Source organism: Leuresthes tenuis, unplaced genomic scaffold, assembly GCF_036924035.1.
Source record: "Leuresthes tenuis unplaced genomic scaffold, fLeuTen1.0.hap1 SCAF_1, whole genome shotgun sequence".
Classification (NCBI taxonomy): Eukaryota; Metazoa; Chordata; class Actinopteri; order Atheriniformes; family Atherinopsidae; genus Leuresthes; species Leuresthes tenuis.
In genome coordinates this window covers 20,633,325-20,655,093 of record NW_027325355.1, presented here as the reverse complement: position 1 = coordinate 20,655,093, position 21,769 = coordinate 20,633,325, and the positions used below count along the sequence as shown (strand labels likewise).

Below are 21,769 nucleotides of genomic sequence, written 5' to 3'. Positions count from 1 at the left end.
TAAATTCTCTTGTGTGTTTTCCTCATGCTAGCACCTGGAAGTTATGTATGCCTGTGTGTCCCTTCAGGATTGCCGACATATGTGTGCGACTGTTTTCCAACATATGTGAAAGTGTGTGAGCATGACAGCCAGTTGATGTGATGTATATGATGGGGGGTCTGGGAGCAGTGGTGTGTCCACCCACGCTGAGATTCTGCTGTTTATGTACAGATGCATATTATTTCTCAAATGGCAGATATGTTGCAGATGACTGTTGCACTCAGGAAATACACAAAGAAACACACACCTCATTACTCACCTGTCTGACGACAAATTTCACACATACTCACAAAGTCGCAAACATCTCATCTCATGTCGGCACACCTCCGTGTCACTTGTACATACCCAACACTCAAAAACAGGGATGGCTGTGTATAACTCAGTAACAGAGCAGACGTCTTATTTGTCATCCTCATTCGTGTTTTCAGTTGAAAAACGTCTAACTACAATCAGTCAAATACTGTAGAAATATGAGTTGTACCGAATCAATGTTATTACCGATAGTAGTGAATCGAATGAAGCTTACCAAACGCAGCTGGTAATGAAAAAGGTTTAAGGTTTGTGTGTTAAAGCTGCATATCACAGGATCTCACCATCCATCCATACACTTAGTCTAAGTTTCACTTTATGTCATACTTTGAGTGCTTGATTATTCTAGTGTTTCTTTAGTGTTTTTAGGGGCAAGCAGTAAGAGGTGAGCTGATTGGCTGAGCACGGCAGGGATTCTGAGGATTGAAGCTGCTGTTTATTCATCTAAATAAATCAGATTGCTCTCAGTTAGAGATCAGACTCGTGCTGGGCATTAAGGCGTAATCCTGTGATGTTAAAGCTTCCATTTCAGACAGGTTCATGGTTTTCTTTGAGTGTGTGTCTGCACATGCTTACATGTTGTATCGTACATAAAACATGCACTTTGTAGACAAGCGGGTATCTTATAGTACATGATATGTGTTTTGCTGCTGTTCAGTTTCACGGTACGGCTTCAGTGTTTTTTGGGGACATGCGTTCACCGACACGCCCGCCAAACCTTGTGTTCCCCAAGTCTTGGTGTCACTGCCTTATTCTGTGAGTGTCTGAGCTGCAGGGGCAGAAGTCACTTTCATGTGCTTTTGCTCATGGCGTTGGAGGAAGATGCACAGCGACAACAGAGCCTTCAGCTCGTGTCTCTGCCCCCCCACCCCCCCCACATGCACATATGAACTCTATTGTGGGGTAATCTGACACTGCCCAGAAAAGTGGGTCACCATTTGTGCAGTCAGCGTATGCTTGTGTGTTCATAAATATGTCTTATTTGTAATTTTGCAGCACTGTAGAGATGATATGTGGCGGTAACATTTACAGTTAATGTATGCATGTGTGTGTGAGTTACAAACCATGACACTTATTGTTTGGCAGAGAGAGTTTGCCGAGGGGTTGGGCGTGGTGGGGGGTTGCTAAGGAGTTGGCTGGTGGGCGGGAGCTTGTTAGTCATTAGTACTGGTGACACAATGAAAGTGACAAGGCAGAAGGACCTAATTGCACCCTTCTTGTCTTTAGTGATTTGGGGCAGTTTCTCCGTCCCACCCCTCGGTTGTGTTGTGTCGTCTCGCAACAGTTTGACGCCATCGCTGTCTTGCGCTCTTTCCACATTTCTCTCTCCGTCCTCCTTTTCATTCGTTTGCCCCGGGGTTGTTGATTTTGTTGACTTAAAAATAGAGCCCTGCCTGACACGGGGCAGGGATGAATGGATGGATGGATGGAGGGAGGAGTGAGGGAGAGGTAGATGGATGGATATACAGTATATAGAGTGGAAGAAGGGCAGAGAGGAGTTGCAGGATCTCACTGCTCAGCAGTCATTCTCATCAGTATCTGCAAAGGTGATTGACGGCGGCATTGGATTGTTTTGCTAATTGGCGGCGGGCCTCCTCGTGTTAGCTGAGAGCTACTGCTTGTTTGGTGTGAGTGTGTAAAGGTTGATGTTGACTCAGCTGATCTGTTTGTGTTTCTTTTTTCTCCCTTCTTAAAGGAACTCAACAACGTTCTGAAAGGAGCTTTGGACAGACTGCACACAAGCAGCCCCCCAGCCAAAATGAGCCAGGTTAACTTCAGGTAAGTGTGTGGGTCGATAGATCGTCATATAGCTGGATACGACGCTGTGATGGAGACTCGGATTTGCAGTCCAGTCTTTGTTTGACAGCCTGACCGGATTAAACGCTCTCATGAGTGAGGGAGTGTGTCAGTCTTTGTATGTGTGTGTCCATGTGTCACTTGTTGTTATTGTTAGAATAGTCTCTTTACAGGCTTGAAGAGAAGCTTTAGGCTTAATTCCTTAACCGCTTTTATGTATGTCGGCCGTAGCTTGTTATTTTTGAGAAAATCAAAGGCTAAAACATCGTAAAACAGGGTATCTCTTACTGATTTTTGTGAGGAGTCCTTCTTTAGATGGAACTTGTGATCCCAGTGACCTTTGCATACACTTTAGTTTTATCAATTTCCTTCGCAAGACGTTTAGAGGATCAAACAAAAATCACTTGAAAATACAGAATTTGTCTTTTAGATTTAGCTGCTTATCAGCAGTTTTAAATAGACCCTGGATGCTTCTGCAGCATTACTGTCCCCATTTTCTTGCTAGATTCATCTGTTAGAAATGTCTGGGCATTTCTGTGCACATTAGTGCAATTGTACAGTATGTGGTCATGAACATGTGTCGCTATGGCGACCTTAACCTTTATTTTTCACCACATCACTCTGCGTTCACCTATCCCTAGACTGTAAGTCACACAGTAACCATGACAACATTGTATCCCTCCACCACAGCCCTTCACCTGTCTCGTCTGTGCAGACCGTTTTACGCACATCCTCCGCAGCCGAGTGATTTCCTGATTGAAAAATAGTTATTTTAAAAATAACCCTGGAGGAAATCACAGGTGCTCGGGAAAAGGAGTTGGCTGTAGTGACAGATGGTGATTTTTCAGAGTTTTACAGTACAGTGGTGTCTTGACAGCACTGTGATACAATGGCGACATGACTTCTACACATAGTTTGCCATGGTAACAGATGGTTGGCAGTTGAGGAAACCTCAGTAAGCGAGTGAGGGCACATTTTCCGGGGTCCCGGCCTCGAGTTTGTCAGGCGCTCTTCCTGTGTTGATGTAGAGGAAGTCAACCAGGAGTGGGAGCTCCATCTGTCTCACTCCTCATTGCTCTTTTCATCCATCCCACTGTCCTCGTCTCACAGCCCCCCCCCCAGAGGAATACGGTGTTTGTTTGTGTTTGTGTCAGTGGGATGCTAAAATGGGTGAGCTGAGCTATTCTGCATATTAGCGTGCAGCGCTAACAAGCCGCAGTTCCCTCTGATGAGCTTGTTTGTGCCACACTTTGTTTTTTATGCGAATGTAAATGGGCTGAAGCTGCATGTGTGTTTGTTTTCATCACTCACAGTGTGCGAATGCATTTACATCATTCAGGAGTAGCTGTGTACCTGTGTGTTGTGTTTTGTGCGTGCCTCCTATTCTGGCTTGATTGTTTATCATCACTAAAGTAAATTCAGACTGTTAGTGTGAGTTTGTGCACATGCTATTCACGGGCTTTGCACATGTGTAATTTAAATGTAACTATGTTCTCTAATAGATGTAAATGTGATGCATGTGTGTATCTGAATTTTCAATTTAGAGAAATGTGACTGATGGTGTTTGTGAGCATGCAATAGATGTACCAATAAGAATGCAAATTGGATGTGTGGGGATGTGTGTGTGTACAGTATGTGTGTGACCCTGGCAGAGGTTAACGAGAGCAGCGCGACAGTGACAGAGGAGTGTGTTATAATGATCCCAGCTAGTCCTTGGGCTTGTGAACGTGTGCAAGACACATAAACCTTGAACCACAGTGTTTTTGTTGTTGGACTTTTTTTAACTGCCACAGGCAGCTTCCTTTTGTTTGCCTTGCAGCTTTGTAATATCTCTGCAGAAAACATAAGGGGAGAACACCTTCACGCTCCAGGCCTCTGTTTGTGATTGCTCTTTTGGACCATTTTTTGTCACTCTCCAATGATTAAAGAATGAGGAAAACTCTCTTTCTGAACTTCATCAAATTTTGTCGCCTTTTTCACAGACAGCTGTGACTCCCCTTTTGCAGCTCACATTTCATGCTCTGGCACACTGGGCCCACCTGTCTTCTTTTAAACCCTCCCCACCTCTGCTTCTTGGTGATTTTCGCTTGTTTTAGTCTGTGCTCTTCACTGGACCCACATCATCAAGAATAGTCGCCACTGGCCGTGTTAACTCACTCTGGGACCTTCTCTGGGCATTGCTTTTACTCGTTAGTCTTATATAGTTCCTGTATAAAAAACACAAAACAAACTCCTGTTGGCCTTCTCATTAGCTCAATGAGACATGTAAATCTGAGTCTCCAAATAGTGATTTTTAGAATAGTTTTTATTTCTTTTCTGTAATATTCCTTCATTCAGTTGTCTAAAGTCACAAAATTCAGTCTGATCCTTCATTTTTTTTACTTTAGACTGATTATTGTACTTTTTAAGAGCAATTGAATCTTCAGTGTCGTGCCAAAAAGTGTTAAAGCACAAAGATAGCTGTAGCAAGTGATGATGTCAGACACTTGTTTGCATTGGAGCTACAGTTAAGCCTAGAAAATGGTTTTATGATTGATGACATCCTCTGAAGTTGGAGCTTGAACCGTCCTAATATGAGAAGCGGGATGGAGCACACAGAGCTTCAGGACTATGTTAGTTAACAGTCAAGGTGCTTTGTACTGTGCACATTCTACTCGAGGCTAACATTTCATGTGGAAGGCATTCAAATTGGAAAACATTTAGGCAGAAAAAAAATGTTTACTTACAGAAAAAAAATAGGCACCAGGATCCCTTGAGTGTTTGTTAGTCTAATTAACCGAAGAACAAGCCTTAATTACAGTAAGTGGAAAAGTCATTAAAACCAGCTATCAAACAGCTTTAGAAATAGTTTTGCCTGCTCCGTCTGAGAATGAGGACAAAATAACAGTCATGAATTATAACAGTGAACATGCATTTGAAGTTACTGATAAATGAGCTCTCTTTCAAAGGGCTTGTTGGACACTCAACCCGTCAGTATAGCTTTATTAAAGACTAATATTCACCTAAGGACATTACTGTGACTTAAATTAATCAAGGTTCATAAATGAAGTTGGCTCTTTTTGTACAAGAGTGTCTTTTAGGAGGGATTTTCGACGCAGAATTAAGGAGCGTCACTGATACTTCAAGTCACGGTTTTTACTTCCTGTGACTGACCCACAGGCTTCTTTCCCATATAATCAAGTAACAGGAAACAGAATCATCATTTAAACTTGGCCCTAATACAGTACAGTTTAACACTTCAGTCAGTGTTTTGACATCATCCTACCAAACATAATCTGCTGGCCTCTGATATTTGGCTAAATGACCTTATTTATTGAAAAAAACTTTCAAAATTTTGGCTCATTTGTTGGAAAAACAAGCTTTATCATAACTGCGACAAAGCTGTATGGCTGCACACAGAGGAGGCCAAAATGATCAAGTATATTTGATCTGACCAAATCAAATTTGGTCAAAACAGAAATTTCTATTTGTCTGACTAATTTTGTAGTATAACATATTCAAGATATCATTTTGAAGACTGTAATAAAATCCTGCAAATATCAGATTATCATTGACAGCAGCCTCATATAATGACTCTGACTTTCAAGCTGCTGTACACATGTTCATGGAATATTGCTTAATTGTTGACATGAATGATCGAACTTGCTCTTTTAGACTTACAGACAGAAATTGTCCACAGCCTCCCATAATGCTGGTCCCAATCTCCAACTGATATCAAATGCAGCCTTCCATCTGTTTATCTTTCGGGGTATTGTCCTTGTTTATCTGCTGCTAAAAGCACCAGTTCAGGACTCTGCAGAGATTATTAGAGAAGCTCATTCTGTTTCATCTCGATCTGCTCTTCTATCTGTCTCCCTTTTATCTCCTACGCTTTTCTTTTGTCCACCGGCTAGATTGGCTTGTCGAGAAAGCAGCTAGATAAGAGGTGAAGTAGCCACCTGAGTCCCAGTCACGCACACACACACACACACACATCCAAACACACACCCATGTATTATGTTTGGCAGGACTACCTGTAAACTAATTTGTATCCCTATCTATGTAGCCTGGGGGGGAAATGCAAATGGATTCGAGGAGTTTGCACATAGATAGATTGAGAGTGTTTCTGCGGTAGTGTTTTAATGTATCTGTGTTTTTTGGATTGTTTCTGTCATACTGTTTACGTTGTGATATCCTGTGTATTTTCTTGACAGTAGTCTGACGAGGACAGTTGAGTTCCCAGGAGACCGGGGCCCCCTGGGTATCCATGTGGTCCCCTACTGCTCCTCTCTCAGTGGACGGTAAGCAAACATACAGAATAACTCATATTACGACATGTATAAAGATCCATCTGTCATATCTAATCATCTGCATGTTTACCTCTGAATTCGTATTGCCAGAACTCTGGGCCTCCACATTAAAGGCATCGAGGAAAACAGTCGTTCCAAGAAGGAGAATCTCTTCAAGGAAGATGAATGTATCGTCCAGATCAATGACACACCACTCCAGGACAAAACCTTCGCACAGTAAGCAGCTTGTGGTGTGGATGAACTGGAGGAGTGTGTTTTGGTGTGTGTCTGCAAGCTGTGAAACAATTCACCAAGTCCAGTGTTTAACCTTCGTTTTTGTTTTTCTTGAGCAAAAGGTAAAAGCTGTGAATACTTTGAAAGTGATTTCATTAAATAGGATTTAATCGCATCTAAATGCGAGGAGGATCACTGCCAGATTACTTTAAGAAATATGTATTTATTGCCAAAAAATAAATCGAATATGAATTTGCTGCAACGTTGAACACACAAGCTTAGCTGTTTGGTGCCAACCACAAAGAGAAAACACCTCACTGCAGGCAATGTACAACCAGATTTATAAACGTTTCCTCCAAAACTACAGAAGGCAAAAGAGGGGAGGAACATACATGGAGAAAAATCTGGCAGGGAATCAGTGATTAAAGATATATACCATGTGGTGGCACCAGACTACCCACAGAGAGTTCCAATATGTTGATCACTTTAAGTCTTGAATATAATGAGCAAACAGAAACTCCAACACAAATGCAAAGTGTATAAAGCCTGCTGTGCCATCTGAACAAAGTCAGCTGTGCACGACTATGCTTTCCCACGTGCCTCGTCTGTTCAGCTTTTTTAGATTTAGGCCTGAAAATGAACGTTAGAGGCGCCCCTGGATGTTGAATCCTTTTGATTTAGGCTAGATTTTGATTGATAATACCCAAAGATTTAGGAGAGAGTTTAGGTGGCTTTTCTTTGGCCTGAGAAAAGAGAAATGGGATCATTTTGATCATGAAATCTACTTTTTTATTTTAAAACTATCACTGCTGCTTCAATGAAAAAAAAACTTTTGGTTAGTAAGCACAGAACTCAAGTGACAGCAGCAATTATAACCTCTGGGAGTTTATAGATGGATGGCAATGAAAAATATAATTCAGATAAGATCCTTATCCTGACATAACCCAGGAAATTAGGGTGTATACAGTAAGTTGGGGATGTGATTAGGAGCTGAAGCAAAAGCTCCGAAATATAACGTCTTGAGTGTGTGCGTGTGTGCGTGCTCGTGTGGATGCTCCTGCTTATCCTGTCACCATTACAATTATTGTACAGACACCCCACCTGTCACTCAGTTTGCTTCCTATCAAACAAGAAATTCTCTCACATTCTCTGCCCCATCCTATCTCACCACATCTCCCCTTACTGAAGTGCATTTTTTATTATCTGTTCCTAATTTCATCCTCTTTTCAAAATGCACACTACCAACTCCTGTCCCTATTCTTTCCGTATTCTCCATCCTCTTCCCCTAGCTGGAGCTGAATAGTTCTATTTAACTGCATGCGCCCCACTGTGATGTCTGTTTTGCTGATAGTAGTCTATTAAAGCTGTGGTGGGAGCCTGCTGCAAGGTTTTTCCATCTGATGGGGACCACAGTGTCCCACACCAGCTGGAGGAGTCGCTCAGTTCTTGATCCAAACTGAAATACTGCTCCATTAGTGGCACACAAGCCTCAATCACCTTCCTCATTCTTTGCTTTCCAATTCTGTGTGTTCTCCATCTGTATTTTGCTCGAGCTTTGGGGTTTCTTTAATGCTTGTGTAGTCACACAAAGCAGAACTGTCTGCTGGCTGAGGAGTCAGGGTGGTCAACATATTTTATTCATGTCTTTCAGATGGTAAAACGTATAGGTAGAAATGCTCATTTTACCTACTTAACCATTCAATTATACTTTTTTCCCCCCCTAGGTCTCAGGAGGTATTCCGACAAGCCATGATGTCCTCCACTGTTTGTCTGGAGGTCCTCCCCTCAGCCAACAAGCCACGCTATGAAAAGAGCTTGATTGGTCAGCTTTTCACCGGCGACGGCAAAGACTCCCCTACAAAAACAAGGAGTCCGATGGTAGCCCGTGCTCTAACTGACCTCCAGCCAGAGCCCAAACTAGACTCCAAACTGAACGCCAAAGCAGAAGCAAGGCGAGCAGACATGCGTGCCAAGACCCCAGATCCACCGCGGGTTCAGCCTCAGTCTGGGCCAGGCTCCTTGGAAAGGGTTTCTCCTACACCTCCAGCTAGGGCAGCAAGCTCCTCCCCAACACCCAGAACCCACAGCCACAGCCCACAGACCAGTAAGAGTTCTTCTCTGCCTGGCCTACCTAACCTTACAAGCAGGAAGGGTGGCAAAAGGATAAAGATTGACCTTAAAAAAGGTAAACTGATTTCTCATGCAGTATTTCATTCACTCATAACAAAATATTAGCTATCTGCAAAGTGGGACAACACTAACCCAATGGTTTTTTAAATGAAACAAAACAACAAGAGCTAGATGTGGCTGAGAGCTGTGGATACTGTACATGGCCTCAGGGTCGCTTTGTCAAACACAATTTACTAAAGAAACGTAATGCAGTGTGAAATAAATCTCAATTTTAATCCTCAAGATGATAAATTAATGATATGTTAAATTATGTTAAGTAATGAATCAAGGTGAGAGGGGGTCATTTTTCTTTCTTTTGTAATCTGTACAGTCAGACTGCTTTTTGCCACATCAGGAGGGGCACTTGTCCCTCAGCCTAATTTTTTCAGATCAGCAGGCTGTGTCCATCCTTTACACATAGAGTTGTCTATCATTGAAGCCTGTATTTGTGAAGGAACATATTTCATTATTGGAGTGCTCTTTTAAATGTAGAACAGACGCTGCTGTTTGGAATCAGATTTTTTCTCTTGTTCTTCAAAGAAGAGGTTGAAAGTAACAGAGATTGTTGCAATTTCAGTTTCCTTTGAAGTACGTCTATGCCTTCTTCTAATAAATGTACTTTTTCTTACATAATAGCTGTTTAAATGTAGTCCTATTTTCAGACATTCATTCAAATGCCCATTTAAAACTTTGGCCTGCTGTGTATAGTTTTCTCTGTGTAGAAAGAAACTTTTCATTGTGATGTCTTGTTTTTTGGATTTCTGGATATCTATACAAAGCGGCAGTTATGCATTTAGATTTGAACCCAAACTGAATCAGTCTGGCTTTGCAGCCACCTTATCTCTTATCCTTCGGTGGTGGAGTGCTAATGTGTCGATGGCAGGGGAATAGGTTCTTATGACTGTGAATAGGCTCTATTCTAGCAACTTGTAGCGTTGTGGGCCATTGAAAGGTTCACTGTAATTGGGTGACATGCACACAGACACCCACACACACATGCTCACTACAGGTATAAGACCAAGGCAAGACACACTGATGAAAGGATTGAAGAAATTGAGCTCCGGACTCACGAGCTTCGGCTGAAAGCCCTTTTCAGCGCTGCTTCATTGTTAGCTCCTTTTCATTCCTCCCATTTCTTCTCCTTTCCCCTCCATCCTTCTTTTGTTTGTTTTTTTCTCTCTCCCCTGTCTCCCTCTATCCCTTTCACTTGATGCAAGATCAGAGCAAAGGATATTATTGGGTTTCTAACACCCTCTCCCTCGGCAACAGGCTCTTTCTCTCTGTGATTGACAGGCGGCGAGGTTGAGGTGCGCTAATGTAGGGCAGGCAGAGGCTTAGCTTGGAGACCAGATAGCATCGTTCACCGCCTTTAGTATGCTACGCCGGCTTTGCTTTCCCTGCACACACACACACACACACACACACACAATCTCACACAGAGCATGGCACATTTCACTCATGGCTTGGGGCTTGTGGGGCCGTGAAAAAGGGAGAGAGTGGAGGCTCTGGGGGCTGACAGTTTATATGTGTGTGTGTGGCCTTTGAAACACACATAAACATTTGTAAACTAATGCACATAGAAAGTCGGGATAGGCTCACAAGTATAAGGAAAATCTTTATGGAATCACATCGCATCCCTAGGGATGGAAGCCAGAAAAAGGAATAATGTCTTTCAGCTTGTCTCCTTCTCTTTTCCTCCTTTCCATCTTCTCCCTCTACCTCCCTTCGTCAGCCACTGTTCAGCCTGCTCACACGTGAAATTAAAGGCAGAGTCTGTCTAATCCGGCTAGGAGAGAAGCCTTTCCCCGGTGGCTCTGAGGCTGAGCCAGGCAACTAACCCCCATAGGGAAACAGGCACTTAAATAGTAGTTAATGTGGAGGATGATGCAAAAACCGCAGACAGGGTTTAGCAGGACATAAGAGGAAGTAAGAGGGGAAAAGTATGTGGGGAGCATCAAAAAATGAAAGAAAGAAAGAAGCAAATTGACACAACAGGGAGATGAGGAAAAATTTAATTAAAATGACATTAGAAAGTCTTAAAATTCATAATTAAGTCTCATTTTCAGGGGGCATAAATTTCCCTAATGCACACTGTGACGCAGGTTGCTTTGTTCCCCCAGGTACACAAGGTCTGGGCTTCACTGTGGTAACCAGGGACTCTTCTGTCCATGGACCAGGGCCAATTTTGGTGAAAAATATCCTGCAGCGTGGTGCCGCAGTCGAAGACGGACGCCTGCAGCCTGGAGACCGCATCCTGGAGGTAAGACAGACCTCAGCCAAGTGATCTCCTACGAGGTAGAAAACAAACAGTTGCAAATGTAGCCAAAAAAGCCAAATTTACTGATAAGATGTGGAGCTCTGTGCCCTCCCTGCAGGCTAAGATGAGTCACTGCTTTTTCTCGAGAAATCACCTCCATGCAGTTCCACCTTAGTACTTTTTAGATGAACCAAGAGCTTTATACATGTTAATATGAAGGCAGGAACAGTGAAAGTTTGCTCATTTTGAATGCTATAATGCAGAGGTTTGTTTCAAAGTGTGAGGCTGGCCTCCCCAGGGGGGCTCCAAACCATTGCAGGAGGGCTCGATGAATGGAAGTATAGAAATACTATTTTAGCTGTTGAATTAGTTATCAAAGGGAGATCACATTGAATTGCTTATATTTGTGAGATTTTGAGAAAGAGACGGTTAATAGATACATTTGTTTTTGGTGGAATCTTACTCCTTTTCCCAAAGAGATGCAAAACAACACAAACAGTCCAAACATCCACTGGATCAAAGAACCTACAAAAATGCAAAACAACCAGAAAGACGTGAATAATTTCCACAGTGAAACTCAAATTGACTTAGACACTCTAAGGAACTACTGATACATAAAACAACTGTAACAAGACTTAAAAAAACCAAAAGAACCAACACAAGACAGAGAATGATCACTGAAGAGTTAGAAACTGATGAAAACCTTTGGACAGATGCATTTTTTTAGCGTTTAGTCTATTCTGAACGAAAGTCATGCAATAAATTTTGGCTTTGCGTTATGTTGTGTCTATGAGATCAAATGAAGTAATCGTGAGCATCCCGTTAGCATCTTGGGATTGAGCAGAATTAAAGGAGGACATCTTACTCTTGTCCCAAATAGTTTTTGTCCCCTCATATTTCAAGTGTTTTCTCAGTCCAGGCTTAATTTTGGCGTCTCCTCTGACACACCGGAGATCAATAGAGGTCCAGAGCCAGACAAGAGGCACTTAAAGCCACATGGTCAACATCCTTCAACCTCAGGTCACCATGGCAACTTTCAAATGAAAACCAAAAAGATTTTCGACTTGCAAGCGATGTTATTGAGCAGTTCTTTGTGGAGCTACCTTCTATCAAAGATGTATACCTTATTTAAAAAAAAAAAAAAATGAGGTTGAAGCAGAAATCTCAGAGAAAATTAGCTGTAAAACAAGAAATGGGAATAATCTGGAGATGAGGGTAGAAGTTTAGGGGAAACTGACGCCTGCACAGAAGCAGCTGCATCTGATCCTCCTCTAGTTTAATTTGAGATGTGTTAGTACAAAGTGCTGCCAGTGGATAATACACTCCACTTTAATCTACTCCTGTGTGTGCATATCTTCTTTTTTGTGTGTAGGTGAACGGAGTCGACATGACAGGCCGTAGCCAGGAGGAACTCGTGGCCATGCTGCGCAGCACCAAGCAGGGAGAGGGCGTGTGTGTGGTGGTGGCTCGGCAGGAGGACTTCTTCCCGCCGCGGGAGCTGGTAAGAGTGTTCCAACACACAACAACGCAGCATGCATGTCCTCATTCAGCCTGCTGTACCATCACATGGTGTCTCTTTACCCTTTTGAGTCAACTCTGCGGCTTTTGCTAATCATTTGTCATCCAGCGTCCTCTTTTTTGTGCCTCCTCTTCATCCGTGTTTGTTTTTTTTTTTAAACATTTCCTTTGCATTTTTTTCTTTTTTCACAAAGGATTGAACCCCTTTACGTTGATGCCCTTTAGTACCACACATAGACAAACACACAAAAACAATCGGGGCACGCTCCGGCCATCCTGTCCCTCTTTGGTTTGTTGACACAGTGATGCCAGAGGAAGTCACGCACGCAGGCACAGCAGCCTCACAGGAAACATGCAAGTGTGTCCCCTCTTGTCGGCACGCCTGGGCTGTTAAGCAACCGTTTACCTGCAGCGGCTGACGGGGTCAGAAGTCAGCGTCAGGGCTGTGAAACTCACACACTTTGACCTTTCCTCACAGGGGACATTGAATCAATAAACACACACTTTAAAACACACATACACACAGCCAGGTGGCCTCTTGAAAATCACTGACGCTGTAAATGATGATTTCCCGTGTGCACTTCTGTTGTCGCCCTTCTGTCCTCTGTGGTTACTCTGATTACTTCAAAGTGCTGTGAGAGAGAGACGTGTAGGGCTTTGTATTGACTGATGCATATTCACAATAAAGTGGCGGTATGCACATGCACAAAGTCCTAGTCCTTGATAGAAACTTGAACACAAGTGCCCTCCATCACACACAAACACATGAAAACACTACAAATCTTTAAACCGCTAAGTTACTGCTTCCGAAAATAGTTTGCCCTCATTAATGACCCAGCAGTCTTGGCATAACAAGTGCACTTTGAAGAGCCTCTACAGCCTCCATCTAACACTTGCTTGTATTTGTGCATAAGAGAGAGACTTAAAGAGTTGGGGGGAGGTATGGGAGGTGCAGTAGAGAGACAGAATGAGAGAGAGCCTTCGCTCCTGTCTCTGTCGGGGTTGTTGAAGTTGCTGGTGCCCCATGAGATCTGGCCCTTATCTTCAGCACAGTCCTCTACCTCAAAGATGTTTTGATGTCGCCGTAAGCACACACGGATGCACACGAGCACCACACACGGGCACTCCAGAGGTTCTGTGTCGCTGAATTTAGCAAAAGCAGAGGATGCAGAAAGCTCATTATTAAAAGTAGTCCAAATTATGACGAATAAGCACACACACACACACACACACACACACACACACACACACACACACACACACACACAGAAGTTCTTGTCTGTGTGTCTGCAGCACCCCCAACCCAGCAGAAAAAATGTGTGCAGCTGACTGCTTCCCAGCCAAATAAAACGGCATTTACACCTTTCTACAATCTGCTTGCCACTCGTCCTTCCTCTCTTTCTTTTTCTGTCCCTCTTTATTTTCATCTTTGGCAGGTTTTAATAGCTTTCGCCAGCTACTAACACTTCGGTGTGGAACTTTTTGTAGAGTGCTGTAGCCTATAGGAGCGCCTCAGTACAATTTGCAACAGAAGATGTAATTAAGACACACTTAAGTCAGCGAGGTCATCTGCCTCTTCCATCTAAAGGAGACTGTTTTCTGTAGGTGTCCCTCTACATGCCTGTGTGCACTGCGTGTCTGACACACAAGTATTCATGCCGTAACATCTTCTAGGAACGACCTTTGTGTTTCCACAGATGCGTCCGTATTTGTTTATGGAATATTCTGATGCAAATCAGTTTATTACTGCAGTTTGAAATTCATGGGCTGTTGAGATTAATGGCTTTATCACAACAATATGTTTCCCTTGACTAACTTCACTGTCGCTGCTAAAGATAATTGATCTGCAGTGTAAGCTATAGTATCAATCAAGGCCTGATTATTATAATTTTTTTCTGCAGGCACGCATCACGTAAGGACAGCTCTTACAACAGTTAACTCTTTGCTTCCATATAACTCATCATCTAAATGTTGTTGTGTTATTTTAACCAAGTGTATTATGCAAGTTCAGAAAGACTGTACAGATGAATTTACTCCCTGATATTTCTTGCTCTTCACATGAACTGTGGTTAATACTCAGCCATTCCAACAGACAAAAGCTAATTAGAAGCTAATGTAAAGCTCATGCTACAGGATTATTGGCAAAGACGTGCCATTTTATCTTACAAAGGGGCCTAAATGTCTCTGTTAAATTTAGCCGCAGTCTATTAAACAGCTGCCAAGATATTTCAAACATAACAAAAGCTGTTGCATCAGGGATGACCAAAGACGGTCGCATTTATCCTCTCAGGAGCCTGAATGTTTGAAAAAGAAAATTTCATTGCAGTCTTTGAAATATTTATTGGAATATTTCAGCCTGATATTTTCATCTCAATAGCTCTGCTGTTGCTAGATTGGATGTCAGAGGCCATCTCAGCTATAGAGCAGCTGCCCTGAAGCTGATCAGGGTTCAGCGTTTTGCCAAGAAACACTTTGACAGCGCAGGCACTTTTTGCAAGTTCAACTCTTAGTCATCTGACTAAAAGGCTAGTTTTTAGACTCACTGCGCCACTCTGCTGCCAACATACAAGATTCATTTTCTCACCCCAGCACTCAGAGACTCCTTTTTTATCTCCCTTGTACAAGTAAAGTAGACTTTTAGAGGAATAAGCTGAGCTGCTGATTGATTAGTTTCATTGGACAAGGTATTGATATTTCATGAGGAGAACTAGGTTCTGTGAAAGCGTTTGCCGTTGCTCTGAGGCATACCGGTGCCTCTAAGACAAAAGAATAACAATAAAGCCTTTGAATTGGCCTCATAATGAGGATGCAAAAGACAGTGGTTTTCTGCTCCATCTCCTATACTCACCCACACTCCCTAAGTAATTAAAAAGTGATAACTTTCAATCAAGATTTCATTCCTGTCAGCGTTTCTGCATCTCGTCTGCTCAGCGCGCTCATTGTTTCGGGTGGGGGGGATTAGATGGTTACTTTTTTTTGTTGAGTTTTGTTGAGGGCATGATATATCGGCTTTTGTCTGAGTGAAAGTGTGGGACAGGATGGTGGGGTCAATCTGCACATGGCTGACCTGTTGTTGCCAGCAACCCCAGGCCAGCTCACAGGAAAAGGGGTTGTCGGGCAGAAAACAACTTTCCTGTGTTGCTGTTGTCTCTTCCATCCAACCATCAACTGATGGTATATCCGTCCCTCTTTTTTGTCTTTGTGTCCGACTTTAAGCGGAGCGTCTTCAGTATGTCCCTTTTCATCCAGAATCGGACCTCAATCAGTCATTTGATTTTCCTTTCTTGTCATTGTGAGGTAAAGGTGTAAAGCTGCAAAGAGGCAGACATTAAGGCGATTAATTGGCAGCTCCGTCGTCGCCGTCAAGCACAGTGAGATCTCATCTTAATTGAATGTCGCTCTCACCGCTAATCCCCCCCTGCTTTGAAACCCCCATTTAGAAATCCTCAGCAACAAAAGGCTCTGTGTGTAATCGCTGTGTATCACCCCCTCCTCGCCACCCACCCCGGGGTAAGAAAAAGCTCCTTTTGTCTCCTCATTTGGGTGTTGAAGAGGGTGGTCTCTCTCCTGGCTAAAAGCTTGTTAAAGAGCCATCGCTGAGGGCTAACAGTGGAGGGAGGAGGGGTCGCAGAGTGGCGCTGAGGGGCCCCAGCCACTCCGAGGATGCAATCTGCCCCCAAGGAAAGGGCATTAGTGGGGATACGGCTGAGTGTGAGAGTGTGCCTGAGTTTGGACCACCACTGAGATTCAATTGGTTGTGTAAATAGATGCAAATCAGCAATAAAATAAGAAGTAAATAAACACATTCACTTCATGTGACTTATTTGAATAACTTGTCACCATCTTTGTTTCTTCCAATGCCTTGAGAGCATGCTACATTCTGATCTGGCCTCCTTTGCTCTGTGCGTCATTGCAGCTAGATCACAGAGGTATTTAAAACCTCCCAGGTTGCTATCTGAGTCCTCTCAAGTGTCTCTCAAGCAGGATGAAGCAGATTGCCTCTTTAATACCTCCGGTTTTGGATAACAGCACCCTGAAATGCCGTGTTGATAAAAACAAACATTGACTGAAAATCTCTAATTATACCAAAGTAAAAAAATAGATTCTGTTTTTGAAGGACGCATTTTGCCAGATTTACCTTGTTATCATCTTATCGTAGAAGTGCATGAGAAGACCACCTGAAAGATGATTATCAGTAAAGCCAACATTGGGTTTGGGCTGCTGCACGTATGGTATCAAAAATGCAAAATAATCCAAAATATTTTGGCAGCATTTCTTTGTATTTGATTTGAACTCTGTAATAAAAAAAATATATACACCTTCATTGTTACTTAAGTTGTACGTTTGATTGCAGAAAGTTGTTCGTATGGGGGAAATGTTTTCTGTGCTCACGTAAAATCTCCATTAAGTAGGTTTACACGAGCAGGATTTTGTTAAGTGTGACTGTAAACCTCTTCTGCAAGCACACAGGGAATGAAAGCAAACAAGCAGTTAGTAATGGTTTAATCCTTGAATTCATGTGTGTCATATTCTCAGGATAACTGTTTACTTTTTACACCCCTTACATTTAAACTCTTTCTTTTGCTCTACATACTATTTGGAAGCATAAGATCTAAAGCTATGTCATAGGATAGTAGAAGCAGTTTTGCCTTTTACTTTTTTTTTTTTTTTGCTTTTCCTCATTGTCAAGCCTCGATGGTGGAGGAGCTAAATATTTCTGGAACAAAATCTAAGTACCTTGTGTTCATAGCCCTGCCAAACTGCAGTTCTGTTAGCCTACATTTAATAAGCACCCGAATGTCATCTGTTTTGTATAAAAGCGAAAGCACTGACTAAATGTAGTGTGTTGGATCAGCGTGTCAAAGCTCTTCAGGATTTTCTTTCGCTCCATTACCTTTTGTGACTTGAGAGCTATGACTCACGCTTTGGAGCCGAGGATCTCTCTCGGCCTGAAGGCTTCAACAGCCTGTTGTTTTAATTAAGACAAAGCAGCTCAGAGTAGAGCTGACAGAAGGGAGACAAAATTTTGGGGGCTTGAGGATCATAGCAAGCTGGCGGGTGAGCTCCTGCAGTTGTGAGTTTTTACAGAATGATGCTGCAGGACGTGTTTGACTCTCACATCCTTCGGCGTTGTGCCATGATGAGAGACAAACGTGAATTTCTGATTCAGTGCACCTGATGTAAGACTCTGGCAATCTTGGTGTGTAGGTACTCAGATCTTTAAAGCCGCGACAAGGGTTACGGGTGCTTTTAACGTATATGCATATTCCTTTTTTCATAAGTCAGAGTGGAGTACGAGTGGCTGTCATGACCTCCATTTGGATACTTTCTGTCTCTATCAGAGCAAGACGAGCAGAATTAAAAAGATGTGTACATACATAAAGACACGAAAGTTGAGTTCCCTCTCAGGAAATGGGTAGATGTGAAAGTGCCTCCGCTCCACAGGCCTTTGTTCTTTGGCTGACTAAAGCTGCCATTTTCTCCCTGCCACCTTTAATGATTGACATTTTACTTTTTTCTTTGTTGCCTCCCCCCCCCCCCCCCCCCCCCCCCCCCCCCCCCATCTCATTTTCAGAGCAGCGCTGCGTCTGCTGCCACTATGGTCATTTTCTCCCCATCAAGTATCAGTAGATGAGTGTGGTGGGTGGGTGAAAGATGTCGAGAGAGGCCCATAGGAAGCAGAAACAAAGATGGAGCTGGGAGAGATGTACAGGAACGATTGAGAGAAGAAGTGGTTATACGTACCTCAGGGACAGGTTATTACTTTTAAATGCTCCGCGTCACCATCCTCCCCTCCGCCTCTCTTTTTTCCTCCCCCTTCGTCCCCCACTGCGCTGCAGGAGTAGGTATGAAAAGGTTATTATGTTTCCTTTAGAAATGACTCACTTTCCGTCTGCGCCTTTCATCTCCAAATGGAATAACCTCTCTACAGTAGCTTTCTTCTTTTTCTCGCTGCACCTTCATCTCTCTTTCCTGTACACTTCTTTCTTCTTTTTTTCCCTCCCTGCAGCCACCTTCCATCTTACTATTTAATCCTACTCTCTTCTTCTTTCTTTTATTCTGGCTTTTGGTGTTGAGTATTATCAATTCAATGTAGGCACACACCTTATCTGTAATATATGGTGCTCCTACATCAGTCATCAGCTATCATGCACAGCAGATAGGATGTTAAGTCGGCATTAGGTTATGCATTAAGAGGCTTTTGCTCTCCAGATTTGTCGCTTGTTTGCATAACATTTCAGTCTCCATCCTTTATTTTCTTTTTCAGAAAGGTGAGGACACAAGTAGTCAGATGATGGAGGACGGCAGGGAGCAGCTGATGTACGAGATCCCGCTTAATGAAACAGGCTCAGCCGGCCTTGGGGTCAGTCTGAAGGGGAACAAGTCCAGGGAGACTGGAGAGGACCTGGGAATTTTTATCAAGTCCATCATCCACGGAGGGGCTGCTAACAAGGTACAGTCTATGTGTGTTGTTTGCACTGGGTGCAACAGGATCCTTCAGCAGCCATTTCTGTGGGCCTTCAGTTAAAAAGACAATCTAATCTAACAAAATATACATTACCAAACCAAAACTATACATTGAATACACCTTACCAGTGTACCCAAGCTTTAGACTTTGGACTGGCCTCCCATAAGCTAACGTGTGGATTTTTTTCACAGTGAGCACATTTTTAGCTTTTCCTTCACTGAATAAGGCACTGTCTTCATCATCTTCTGAAAAAGAAGTCCAGTTTTATTTGAGATAAAGGGAAGTTTGAGCTGTTTGAAAAGCTGCATCTCGGGTTTCACTTTTTGTTTTTGGTTGCGTTTCTTTTGCTGGGAATCACTGAGGCTCACAATAGTTTTCTAAGGTCGTATATTAAGGCCTGTGGCATGTTAATATGTTGAGCAATGTTTCTGTGTTCTGAAATCTCAATGCACAGTGTTATCATTAACAATGGAAATTATGCCCAAAGCTACAGAAAGGATTGAAGGTCTAATAATTCTCCTCACTTCATGTAATTTGAATAATTTTATCTCAGTGTTGTGTCAACGATGATGAATGTTCTGGATGCATTTTGCTATGTGAGAAACACCTCTCTGGGTTCTGTGTATTGCGTTAAACCAATCAAAGTCATCTTGAGGGGTGACAGTGCCCCTGCTAAGCAATATCAGAGTGGAATTCTTATGAAATGAACAAAGCAGCCAGCCATGCATCACAACACAACCCTGAACATCAATAGAACTTGACATGTTCAACTCTTTTAGGTCAGGTGTGTTTCTTGTAAAAGCGTTGAAAATAGTAAAATGCAGAAAGCAGAGAATCAGGCTTATGTACTAGTAGTTGACCTCTGGAGTGTTACGGTACTGTGCAAAAGTCAGTCATTTTGTACATTTCCTTTTATCTAGCTTCCAAGGATCTTTAAAATGGTTGTAAGCATTAGATCTCCAGGCTTTCTGAAGGTCTTTCAAAGTTTTTCTTTGAACGTTGGCTGTTTTTTGCTCATTTCATCCAGCCTTTGTACCTGACAATATTCAGAAGAATGTTCATTTGTTAAGCCACTTAAAACTAACTGATGAATCATTCAAGCATAAACAAAGCACCTAACTCAAGGGATGAACTAGCATTGTCTACTCATAACAGACAACTTACCAAAGAATCTTTTGCCATTTTGTTATCGACAGTCTGTCGCAGGCAACACGATTTGTTCCCATCTTTTAAGTTGTATCGATGTAAAATAGCAAAGAAAACACAGTTTGACAGACATAAAATGGTATTTTTGCACCAACAAACTGATTTCCAAAGAGCTATCACCCGAAAACTTGGCATATCTCAGCATGGTGTGCAGTGTGTCCAGAAGAAGAAGTGACAGGCGTAAAAGATTATCTACAGCAGACAAACAGTATCTGAAAAGTGATGTCCTTGAGAGATGAGAAAAAAAATCCAACAAAGACCATACACAGGAGAGATGCATCTGGAACTTCAGTTGGTCCATCTGCTGTTGGCTCAAGCATCATCAGAGATGGTCTCCATGGAAGGGAAACAGGGAGAAAAGGCTGAGCTATGACTAATGACACAAGAAGTGGACTGAAAATCAGTGGCAACAGGTCTTATGGAGGGATGAATCCTCCCCGGAGCCTGGACCTCAACATTATTGAAGCAGTGTGGGATCATCCTGACAGAGAACGGAACAAAAGGCAGCCGACATCCAAAGAAGAGCTTTGGGATGTCCTTCAAGAAGCCTGGAGAACTATTCCTGAAGACTACTTAAAGAAATGCCAGAAAGCTTGTCTAAGAGGGTTCAGGCTGTGTTGGAGAATAAAGGAGTTCAGACCAAATATTCACTTTCAAGCTTGTTAGAATTGTTTTTGCCTTGTATGCTTTATTCCTCCTTTAGGTTAGTCTTCATTTTATCAAATCATTGCACATATGTCCTATTTTATTGGCAGTATATAAAGGAATGAGGGATGGTTCAAAATATTTGGACATTACTGTGGAATAGTTGCGATGATAAGAGAATTCCTAAATCATTATTATGTGATGTATTAGATTGAGGATCTAAAAACCTGTGCAGACAGCGTGTGGAAGTGCACACGACAAATCCAAAACCCACATTTGCACAAATGATGAGAAAATCATTTTCTTCTGTCACACATTGGGTTTTACCATCACAGAACTCCACCGGTGCCTAAAAGCTCTGCTAACATCGATCAAATCTTAGACTAGACACGCTGCAGAACATTTTGAGGACCTTATTATGTGGTTGATTCAGCTTTTCTGATTCATGAACTAATCAGAAATGTTTTGTATCCAGAACAGTAGTGTTTCTGCAACACCCCTATTTCAAGCTTCAGGACACTTTTTGCTTTTATTCCCTACCTAGTTTGATTTAAGTATACTCTTTCCCCTTCTATCTTACTTGTTTCTCTGTCATTTCCTCGCATCTCCTCTGCCTCATTTCCTGTCTTTCTCCAAGACTGGAACCCCCTCCCTTTTTGCTTCCCTTGATCTTTGACACCCATTGACCCCAAGTGGCCTTGTCACATAAGCACTGCAGCCTTCTTATCTATATCACTCAGTACTCACTTCAAGTTGTGAGTGCATCAGGGAAAAAAAACACCTCGTTTCAGCACTTTGGAGATTCTACTGCTTGGCCTCGATATCTCGCCCCCCTTCACACGTCAGAACTTCTTCTGC

At 42.6% G+C, this 21,769-nt stretch overlaps 1 protein-coding gene across 2 annotated transcripts in view; it reads left to right on the top strand.

The window, feature by feature from the left end:
- Window positions 1–21,769, top strand: part of pard3ba (par-3 family cell polarity regulator beta a) — a 154,983-nt gene that overhangs the window by 41,430 nt on the left and 91,784 nt on the right. For both annotated transcript variants that reach the window (XM_072363690.1, XM_072363613.1), the window contains exons 6-12: window positions 2,045–2,127; window positions 6,339–6,425; window positions 6,525–6,650; window positions 8,372–8,832; window positions 10,937–11,076; window positions 12,446–12,574; window positions 18,860–19,045. In XM_072363690.1, coding sequence (XP_072219791.1) covers window positions 2,045–2,127; window positions 6,339–6,425; window positions 6,525–6,650; window positions 8,372–8,832; window positions 10,937–11,076; window positions 12,446–12,574; window positions 18,860–19,045 — 1,212 coding nt within the window. The remainder of the gene's footprint in view (window positions 1–2,044; window positions 2,128–6,338; window positions 6,426–6,524; window positions 6,651–8,371; window positions 8,833–10,936; window positions 11,077–12,445; window positions 12,575–18,859; window positions 19,046–21,769) is intronic.